Source organism: Tasmannia lanceolata, unplaced genomic scaffold, assembly GCF_043159265.1.
Source record: "Tasmannia lanceolata isolate RefF3 unplaced genomic scaffold, GAP_Taslan_0.1 ptg000006l, whole genome shotgun sequence".
Lineage (NCBI taxonomy): Eukaryota > Viridiplantae > Streptophyta > Magnoliopsida > Canellales > Winteraceae > Tasmannia > Tasmannia lanceolata.
In genome coordinates, this window is record NW_027518683.1 from 4,132,539 (window position 1) to 4,142,842 (window position 10,304).

Consider the following 10,304-nt stretch of genomic DNA (forward strand, 5'->3'; position numbering starts at 1 on the left):
CCAATTATATGTACCCCACTCTACCTGGATGCAAGCTACTTGTATTTTCCTCTCACATAAATAAAACATAGGAAATTTATTTCTGCGCCAATAAATCCCAATATATCAGGTCATAATAATTGGCCAATATTGCAAAATATTCTGCACTTAATGCCATTGGACATAGGTGTCAATATCAATTTTAATGGAAAAATAGAAAGAAAAGTGTATTCTTTTCAGCGGTTAGTCAGGGAACGAGATTTGGTTGGCACCCAAAGATAGGGGTGTAAACGGATCGAATTCGGAGCGGATATGGCTATATCCGAATTCGATTACTGTATACACTATCCGAATTCGGATTCGGATTCGGATTCGACGGATATTTAATATCTATTACCGAATTCGTATCCATCGGATATTGTTCGAATTCGGATATTATCCGCATCCGTTTATCCGGTAAATTCGAACATTTTATTGCAGCACTTTATCTTTTTTCTCCTACTTACTCGAATGAATTTTCCAAACCCTAAAACTAGACCTCTACATTCTCTTCACAAAATTAACTCTCAAACCCTAAAATATATGAGATCCTCTTCTTCCTTTTAAAACAAAGGCAGAGAGAGAGATAGAGAGGGAGGCGATGGGGATGGATGATAGTGTTGGTAGTGGTCTTTGGGTTTTTCCTTCTTTTTTTTGTACATGATGGATTGGGTTTGGGTTATTTTGATGGAATGGGTTTGGGCTATTTTTGTTTTTTATTTTATTTTTTCTAAAAAGAATATTCACTTTTCTTATAGAAACAAAAGATAATGTGTCATTACTAAAAATAAATATTAATGATATTATTAATAATAAATAAAAAGGATTTACTTCTCGGATTCGGATGTTAAACGGATCGGATATACCATTTACCAGATTCGCATCCGCTAAAAGCCGGATATCTCATAAACGGATTTGGATAATATCCACTTGAAACAGATTCGGATAATATTTGCTTTAAACTGATTCGGATGTGGACGGTAATCGAATTTCCGAATATCCATTTACACCACTACCCAAAGACACCAATTGTACGTATTTGAAAATTGACAGCCGAAGAAGGGATATTTTGGTCATTCGCACTGAAAACAAACGGTCATATCACTATCTAATAGCTATAGGCCCCGTGGCTAATCCTAAAGCCATGTCACCCTCAGGTGAGGGTGAACGATCATGGTATTGGTATTCAATCACTTAAAACAAGATAATAATATCCCAATTCAATAGAACGTATTATGCATTGGTCATTATGCTAAAAGGAAAAGCTAACCGGAAGGGTGCCCTTAAGAAACACCAGCTAAAAGGGCACTCCCATTAGACCTTCTTACCAAATTTCATAAATAAAGAAAAAATTAAGGGAAATGATTTTAGCACTCCACTCAAACTTACCAAATTTCATATAGAATAGAATAGAATAGCAGTCCACTCTTTTTTATAGCCACCTATCAAAAGAGTGGAGTGCTAATATCATTTCCCAAAATTAAATCTATAAATATGCACTTTGGTGAGGTGGTCCGATGGGGGTGCCTTGGTAGCTGGTTTTTTCTTTTGCTAGCGCACCCTTTAGTTTAGCATTCCTCTTACGCTAATTGACTTTCACACGATGATGCAAGTAATTATACAAACCAAAATCATTAAGCGCTTTGTGCCCTAATTATGATTTTTATTTTATTTTTTTGCAAATTTGGGCGCAAAATCAGGCTTTGGTTGTGACGAGCACGGCAGTAACCCAACCCGATTTTGGACTGGGCATAGGAAGTTCCCATATTCCCACCCAAGGTTGATCCAAGTATCCAACCCAACTGAACTAAAGTCTAAAATCAAGTTTGGTCTGTTCGGGTTGGATTCGACCCGGCCCAAGTTGCACCCATGGTCATGAGAGAGCTCAGTAGACCTGGCAAACGGGTGGGTCGGGCCGGGTCAACCCGCGGGTGATGCGGGTGCGGGTCCACGGGTCGGGTGAGAAAATGACCCGCATTTTGGCGGGTCAAAATTTACGTGACCCGCGCGCCCGCGGGTGGGCCGGGTCAACCCGCAGGTCACCCCCAAATATGCCGCAAATATGGGATTGTAATAATTATTTTGATTTGACAGCCTCTATTTGCCCGTAATTGTCATAACCTCCGATATGTGATTTGGTATTTATTTCATAATTTTAAAATTTTATAACCCTTTCTAGGTAATTTTTCATTCAAAACTTTATAATTTAGCTGATTTACTTTTTGTGTGTAATGATTACTTTTTTACGTATTTTCTAGGAACATTTTAGCAACATTTGGATGCCCCCCATCTTTGCATACACAAAGGCCACTTGCCGAGAAATTGCCAAAGGAGAAGCTTGATAGCAAATTCTAATAAAATAAAAACCACATTTAAATGTTATCAACACTACTGGGCACTCTCACTTTATGTATGGCCCACACCATAGGATGATCCAAACCGTCCATTAGTTGGGCCATAGCCTAAATAGGTTATGCTCCAAAAATCATTTCCATAGGATGATCCTATCCCTCCAATCTGAATGTTAGACGGTTGATCCTAACCCTCTATAGATCGGAGGGTTAGAATCAACGGATGGAAATAATTTTGGGGAATAACCTATTTAGGGTATGGCCCATCTAATGGACGGTTTGGAACTTTGGATAATCCTACAGTGCAGGACATACCGTACTTTTTATAAAGTGAGGAGTTACTCATAAAAAACAAACAGCAGTGATGATAACATTCTCAAAAAGATTAAAAAATACTGTAAAAATGCGGGTGCCCGCGGGTTGACCCGACCCGACCCGTGTTTTTGCGGGTTGGGTCACCCGCGGGTTGGTTTTTGACGGGTCACGGAAACTTAGACCCGTGCCCGCAAATTTGCGGGTGGGCCGGGTCGACCCGCGGGCACGGGTCACTTTTGCCAGGTCTAGAGCTCAGCACTGCTAGGTCCATACCAATACAGCCTTGTCTGTGGGTCCAAGTGATATAAAGCTTATTTAGCTGAAAAACAAGAGGAGCCTCATGTGTGTCTGTTATTAACAGTAATGCATAGCTAGCAAGCCAAAGAAGCAACACTACCAAGCGGCCTCCTCTAGTGTATTTATGACTACCCTTTTACACTACAAGGGTTGGTACAAGCAAGAAAAAGAGGCGAATTCATCATTTACCAAAATAAAATACCACAACCGAGAAGAGTTCCAAAGTGACTATTTGGATATTATGATCAAGCTACCTTTTGGGTGGATAAAGCAAAGAAAACAGCAGGAATATTATTACATCACCCCCAAAAATCTCAAATCCTTACATTGCACCTATCTATGTAAGAATCCATTCAAAACATAGATTATGAGAGAAGATGCACAATCCACACCCACACACCATAGAAATCAAATGAAACAGAAGGAAACATAAAATTAGAAAAAGGGGTTGTAAACAAACAAGGGTCAAAAGCAATAAAACCACTGCCTTGAAACTTGTGAACAAATTGAGATAAACTCTCTCCTTTTTCTTAGGTTGCTCACAAAATCAGCACTATATGGGTTAAAACATAAATTTACAAATCATTTTATTAAGACATAATCAGAGCACATGATTCCTTTTCGCTGCCTGTCTAATCCTCCTTTGCCCTTTGCTTTTTATCCCCTGAAAGCAAAATTATATTACATTGCATAAAACACACTCTCCTTGTCTCTTTCACATCTCCCTCGAAAAGGGTTCTAGCAAGTGGGTGAAAAAAGCAGGGAATGAGGATGGGTTTTTTCTTATTTTTCAACATCTGATATTCAGATGAGATTTGTTAAAGTGAAGCGAGATTGAAGCTTTCTTTGTCAGTTCCAATTTATTTTGTTTCCTTTTTCTTGCTTAAGATTACAGCAGAAATGGGGAAGAAAGGATGTGTTTTTATTTTCATCATCATCATCATTATTTTCCTTGGAAGCTTTTCATCTGTCTCAGCTACTACTCCAGGAAGTGAGTATGGAAAAACCCACATTAGGGTTTATTTTCTTATACATTTTCAGCTGATACCTCACAATTGTTTTTTGCAGGATTTCTTGGTGGGTTTTTCTCTAATGCATTCACTGCCCTTTTGAAGTGGCTGTGGTCATTAACAGCTACTACAAAAACAGGTAAACATTTTCTATTATTCTATACAATGGAGGGCTTGATGGGTATTATTCTATACAATGTAGGGTTTGATGAGACTCTGCTTTTTCAGCTATTTCTGGGCGTCCTTTGCTAAAGTTCGAAAGTGGGTACAATGTAGAGACAGTTTTTGATGGAAGCAAGGTTGGTATCGAGCCTTTTTCTGTGGAGGTTTTGTCGAGTGGTGAGATTTTGGTATTGGACTCTGCTAATAGTAATATCTACAAGATCTCAATGCCACTGTCTCGCTGTAAGTGGGTTTTCTCTTCTTTGCTTATTTGTTGCCTCTGAGAAAAACCCTAACTTTATTTTGCTGGAATCCGTGTTGTGGGTTTGGTTATTTTGTTAAGTTTCTGTATAAGACATTTTTCATTTTCTTAAATTTGTGTTTTTGATTATGTGCCTATCGCCAATGCTATTTTTCTTCCGAGATTTGGGGGTTTGTTTGAGTGAGTGGAAAATCGTAGACATCCAACTCCATTTTCATGAGACCTTTTGATTATTTTTTCCATGTTATAGTGAAAATGTATCTCCATTTTATCTTCTGAATTCCGGTTTCGTTGATGGAGTGTAGAACACTACTTTCACTTATCTGAGATATTTTTATTTTCATTTTTTAATAAGTCTGTGCAAAACCCCAAGTACATGTTTTTTTCTGGATTTTGGAGGTTTAATTTAGTGAACTAGAAAACGCAATTCGATTTCTGAGGATTTGATCTTGTTTTGTCTGGATTTGCTTCTTTTAAACTCCTAAAAAAACATCCTGCATTTTTTTTTCAAGTTTTTGGTTATACTTTTCGTTTATTTTTCGAGAGCCAGGCTCATTTTTAAATCATCTGTTCCTCTTCTTCAATTTTGCAGAAATTATGATACATTGGGGCTGTTAGTTCTCTGCAAGAGTCCTACTGTATTTCTCTCAAATGCATTGCTTTTGGTTCAATGTCTGCAAAAACCTGAACCATTTAAAAAAAAAAGGGGAGTGATAAATCGACTCCCCAAATGGATAAATCGACTCCCCATGTATCTTTCTCTCTCCTCTAGGTTAGAGAGAGAAAGAGGAGAGAGATAGACACATGGGGAGTCGATTTATCACTGCCCAAAAAAAAAATGGTTTGTAATATCAATTTGTTTCTGACTAACACCAATTCTATGTTATCTGAAGTTTATTGCCTTGGTCTGTTATTCTGTTATTCATTAATTCAATGTACTAACTTCATATTTCTGAAACTATGCTTCCCATTAATTTTCTGCGAACACTCGACTCTTTAATTTTTAAATTTGTTCTGATTTAACTTTACCCCGTCTTTTTTTTTGGTCTCTGAAATGCATACCAAAATACAGATAGCAGACCAAAGCTGGTTGCCGGATCAACAGAAGGATACTCAGGTCATGTAGATGGGAAGCCAAGAGAAGCAAGAATGAATCACCCAAAGGGCTTGACAGTGGATGACAGAGGAAATATTTATGTCGCAGACACGATGAACATGGCAATCAGGAAGATCAGTGATGCAGGTAAATGCGAGGCTCTAAGTTTTTTTTTGAATGACTCATATTTCACTAAGTTAAACATCAAATGATACAAATATTTGGAAATCTATCCCAAAATGGGGATAAATTGAGAAAAGCATTCCTGCGCTGCAGCGCATGGAGCTTAACTCTTTAGTTATTTATAAAGCCTCCCATTGGTTCCTTTCTTGTGGACCCGCTATACTTTTCAAAGGGGGACCCGCCATAGGAACCAAAGGGGGGCTTTATAAACAACTAAAGCACAGTTAAGCTCCTGAGCTGCAGCTCAGGAATGCTTTTCTCATAATTGATTTTCATTTTTTGGTACGTTTTGCTAACAGAGTGAGATAATATGAATTATGAAACAAAAATGTTTTTTTTTAATGAGGACTGACTAGTGTGTATATAATGTGCTTATTGTCTAGATCTTTTTTTAGCTATGTAAGCTGGATTGAACCTACAACCTCAAGGTTGAGTTTCAGAGCCTCAACCAATTGAGTAATAGGCCAATCCTGTCTAGATCTATTTCTTCCCTATTAATGTGTTAGAGTTTCAAATTGAGATTTGTTTTAAAAATGCTGGATGTGAGAAGGGTAAGCTTCAATTTTTATTTTCATTGAGTTATTTGAAATATTGACTGAGAGATTAAGCAATGTGTGTGGACATTCTTGCTGAGCTCTGACTTCCATGTGATTAATAACCTTTTTTAATGCATTTTGGTCTGTTCGGCTGCTTCTTTCACTATGTGTGGACCTTCTTGCTGAGCTCTGACATCCATGTGATTAATAACCTTTTTTAATGCATTTTGGTCTGTTCGGCTGCTTCTTTCACTATGGTTGTTGGGAGATTTCAATTTTGAAACCAATTTCCACAGTAGTTTTTAGGAAACTATCCGATCACCCATTTTCTGAACTACCATTGTTTCCATTCTTTTGTGTCTCTCTCTAGTATCTACACTTCTATCTTCAGTTTCCTGAACATATTAACTCCTACATCGAGCTCACTGTATAGTATTGTTAAACTTTTACTAAAATATCATGAAAAGATTCGTGAGTTGAAAAGGTGTAATTTAGTATCTCATAGTAAACATGAATTCCTTATTTTCTTGATATGCCTGTAGTTATGAATTCCCAATTTTCACTTTTGAAGAAAATAGTTTGTACAAAGGAATAACAATTGAATTCCCGTACTATCAATAACATAGGAAATAAGTAGACTTATTCCCTGCTATAAAAGAGCAAAATGATATTCAGGGGATTTTTGTCTGATTTTTATTATTTCAATGTCTATGTTGTTGATGGATCATGCCTTTGAAATTTATATTAATAGAAGTTGTATGAGATTGGGCAATGCCTTATGGCTTTCAGAAGTTTATCCAGAAGAACGAAGCATAAACGATGAAGAAATATAAACTAGAAATCATGACAAATCTCAATCTTGGGCATGGGTTCCAATTTTTGTGCAGGAGTTACAACGATTGCTGGAGGGAAGTGGAGCCGAGGAGGGGGGCATATCGATGGACCAAGTGAAGATGCAAAGTTCTCTAATGATTTTGAAGTGGTTTACATTGGAAGCAGCTGCTCTCTTCTTGTTATTGACAGAGGAAACCAGGCTATTCGGGAGATTCAACTCCACTTCGATGACTGCGCCTACCAATACGGATCGGGCTTTCCTCTAGGTGAAACATGATTCATCATTCTTATTATTGTCTATATATTTAATATATGCTTACCATGCAGTATATATATATATATATATATATATATATATATATATATATATATATATATATATATATATGAGAAAAGTGTTCATGCAAACGTAGAGTAGGCATTGGATATAGCTGAATGGCAAATCTGAATCACCGCTGTTACAGGGATTGCAGTGCTTGTCGCAGCTGGCTTCTTTGGTTACATGTTGGCTTTGCTGCAAAGTAGAGTAGGTACAATGGTTTCCTCCAAAAGCGTGAGTACTCTCTACTTTTCATTCCATATCTCCCTTTGAGTATCAATAGTCTTTGTTGTTCAAATTTATGTCAGTGGATCCTTTGGTTTAAATAATAAAAAAAAGAAACAAGCATCTTAGAACCTTCCCACTTCCCAGTGACCACTTTGCTTTCCACGTTTTTCGTCAATACATATATCCATAAGGTAATGGTCTTCTTTTCTTTAAGGAACTTTCAGAATATGGCATACCATTTTTGTTATTCCTACTTGACTGAATCTTGGACCCCCTCCAGAAGGAATCACTAGCATTTACAACTTTGAATAACGAACGCAAGAACAGGTAACCTGAAAGACTTTTTTTTTCTCTTTCTTAACAGGAGGATCCCAGAGCTCCTAGAAAAGCAAACTTCACATCTAGTCCATATCAGAAGGCATGGAAATCATCGGTCAGACCACCATTAATCCCAGTGGACGATGAATTAGAGAGTCAAGAAGGCCAGTTTGCGTCTCTCGGGAAGCTTTTCGTCAATGCGGGTACATCTGTAACTGAAATCATTGGAGGATTATTTACAAGAAAGGCACAGAACAATCAAAATCACAACCAGCGACGACCAAATACTTGGCCAATGCAAGAAAGCTTTGTCATCCCCGATGAAGATGAGCCGCCTACTCTGGAAACAAGGACCCCAACTCCACGAAAAACCTATGCATTTATGTCCAATGAGGCTGTGAAAACGAACCAATTCCGACTTGGGCAACCATATTACAATGGATGGGATGGTGATTCGCAGCAAAAACAGCAGCAGCAGCAACAATATCCGCAGCGCCATTATTCGTCGGGCACACAAACTTACTATGAGCAGAGCTGTGAAACAACCAAGGAGATTGTGTTTGGGGCAGTTCAAGAGCAGGCTGAACGACGTGGGATGATGGAGATAAAACCAGTGGATCATGGAGATCCCATATATGATCATCACAATATTCGCGCCCGAATCAACTATATGGGTTACACCCGCGACTATTGATTCTTACATGGAATAAAAGATAAAAAAGGGTGTATGGTGTTTTCATAGTTAAAGAGAAAGGGGTGTGTCAAAATTGTTTTCAAGATGAAAAGTATGTGTTTTTGCTGATAGAAAATATATGTGATAGGGAAGCAGCTATATGCTGGTTTTTGTGGAAGGAACTCTTAAGATCACTGGGATTTTCTGTTTTGCCGATTGAATGAATGCATCATTCCCTCCTCACCTTTTTTTCTCTGCTACATAAGATGGGTAGTTGCACAAAAAAGTAGAAAACTAAGGTGATGTTATTGGCAGTTCTCTCAACATTTTCAACTTCTCTGGTCGTATCCTGTTAAAAACTTGGCAATCACAATCAGCGAGAGAAGCTGAAATAGAGGGGTGTCTACATCAATATATTTAATCAAGATTTAAGACATGGGGTTTATTTTTCGAGTATTTTAAAATTGGGATGTGGGTCATGATTTGGTGGAGAGCACAATTGAGTACTCAATTGACATGGCTGTGTACTCAGTTAATGCGCACCTAAATCATGGGAGTTAACTCAGTTTTGATTGATTTTAGAAGGCAAAATACGGGCTAAGATGAGAATTTGGCCAGGGTAAAAGGAAGTCGACCCGGCCGAGTCCATAAGGATGAAGAAGAGTTCTGAAGCTATGATTTTCGCCCTTACCCTTATGGCATTCTCAATCTTTTTAGGCAAATTTTTCCCCAAAATAAAATAAAGTATTAAGAAAGCCATGACAAGGATAAGGATTGAGGTATGATTTAGAGGCCACAAGGGTTCGAGGAAGATGGGTAGAAAAGACAATTTCAGTGGAGTTTAGGCTGAAGAACTATGAGAGAGGGGTTATTAACTTTAGGCTGAAGAACAAAGTTGGAACTATAAAAACCTTTATTTTGTACCTTCGATTTGTGGTGTGGCCTCGAGTTGGACCGGATGATGTTTTTTAGAGAAAAGAACAAGGCCAAACAGGCTTACAAGACAAATACACATGATTGGTACTTAAGAATTGTAGGCCACAATGGATCCAAAATAAGGCCCATCAAATGGACGATTCAGATGAAACAAAAGTATGGAATTACAATTAGATTCAAGCTGCACATCTGGGTAGTAGGATTTTCCATTTTGAGGGCTGTTTGGTATGCAGAAAAGAAATTCACCCCATATCCGGGTAGTGGATTTCACTTCCATCTATGAACTAGAGTGAAATTCGATGTTGAACTATGTGGATAAAAGGGGCGTAAATATCATTTCCCTAAGAACTATCGTAGCTACATACCCTTATCCAGCTCTCATCTAATGATCCAATGGCTATATCTCATTTGATTTACTCTAACAATGTCCATTCATTTGAAGTATTTTTGTAAACTTAAAAAAACCCTATTCAAAACAATAAACTGCTACGCCCAAACTGAGTACAACATAAGTAAGACCAATGGATGGTCCGATTTGAAACTCCGAAATAAATCCAAGCGGATCATTACCAAGACAAAGAGGTAGGATCGGATCCAAATGGGTCCGTTGACACCCTTGTCCTTCTCTTGTGGATGGACATGTGGTTCAGAAAAAAAAAAATTAAAAAAGAATCTTCCTTGTCATTAATTGCTCACATGTGAAATGATACGACCTCATTAGTCTAAATTGGAATCTCAGCGGTTGGTTCTAAGGAGATAGGCTAGC

At 37.9% G+C, this 10,304-nt stretch overlaps 1 protein-coding gene across 1 annotated transcript; it reads left to right on the forward strand.

Annotated features, from left to right (window-relative positions):
* Positions 1-3,593: 3,593 nt before the first annotated feature.
* LOC143879326 (uncharacterized) lies at positions 3,594-8,843 on the forward strand. Its single transcript, XM_077381669.1, has 7 exons — positions 3,594-3,972; positions 4,050-4,130; positions 4,220-4,396; positions 5,488-5,658; positions 7,118-7,330; positions 7,529-7,617; positions 7,976-8,843. Exons 1-7 carry the CDS (start codon positions 3,882-3,884, stop codon positions 8,621-8,623), a joined length of 1,470 nt encoding a protein of 489 aa, XP_077237784.1. The 5' UTR covers positions 3,594-3,881; the 3' UTR covers positions 8,624-8,843.
* The last annotated feature ends 1,461 nt before the right edge of the window (positions 8,844-10,304 follow it).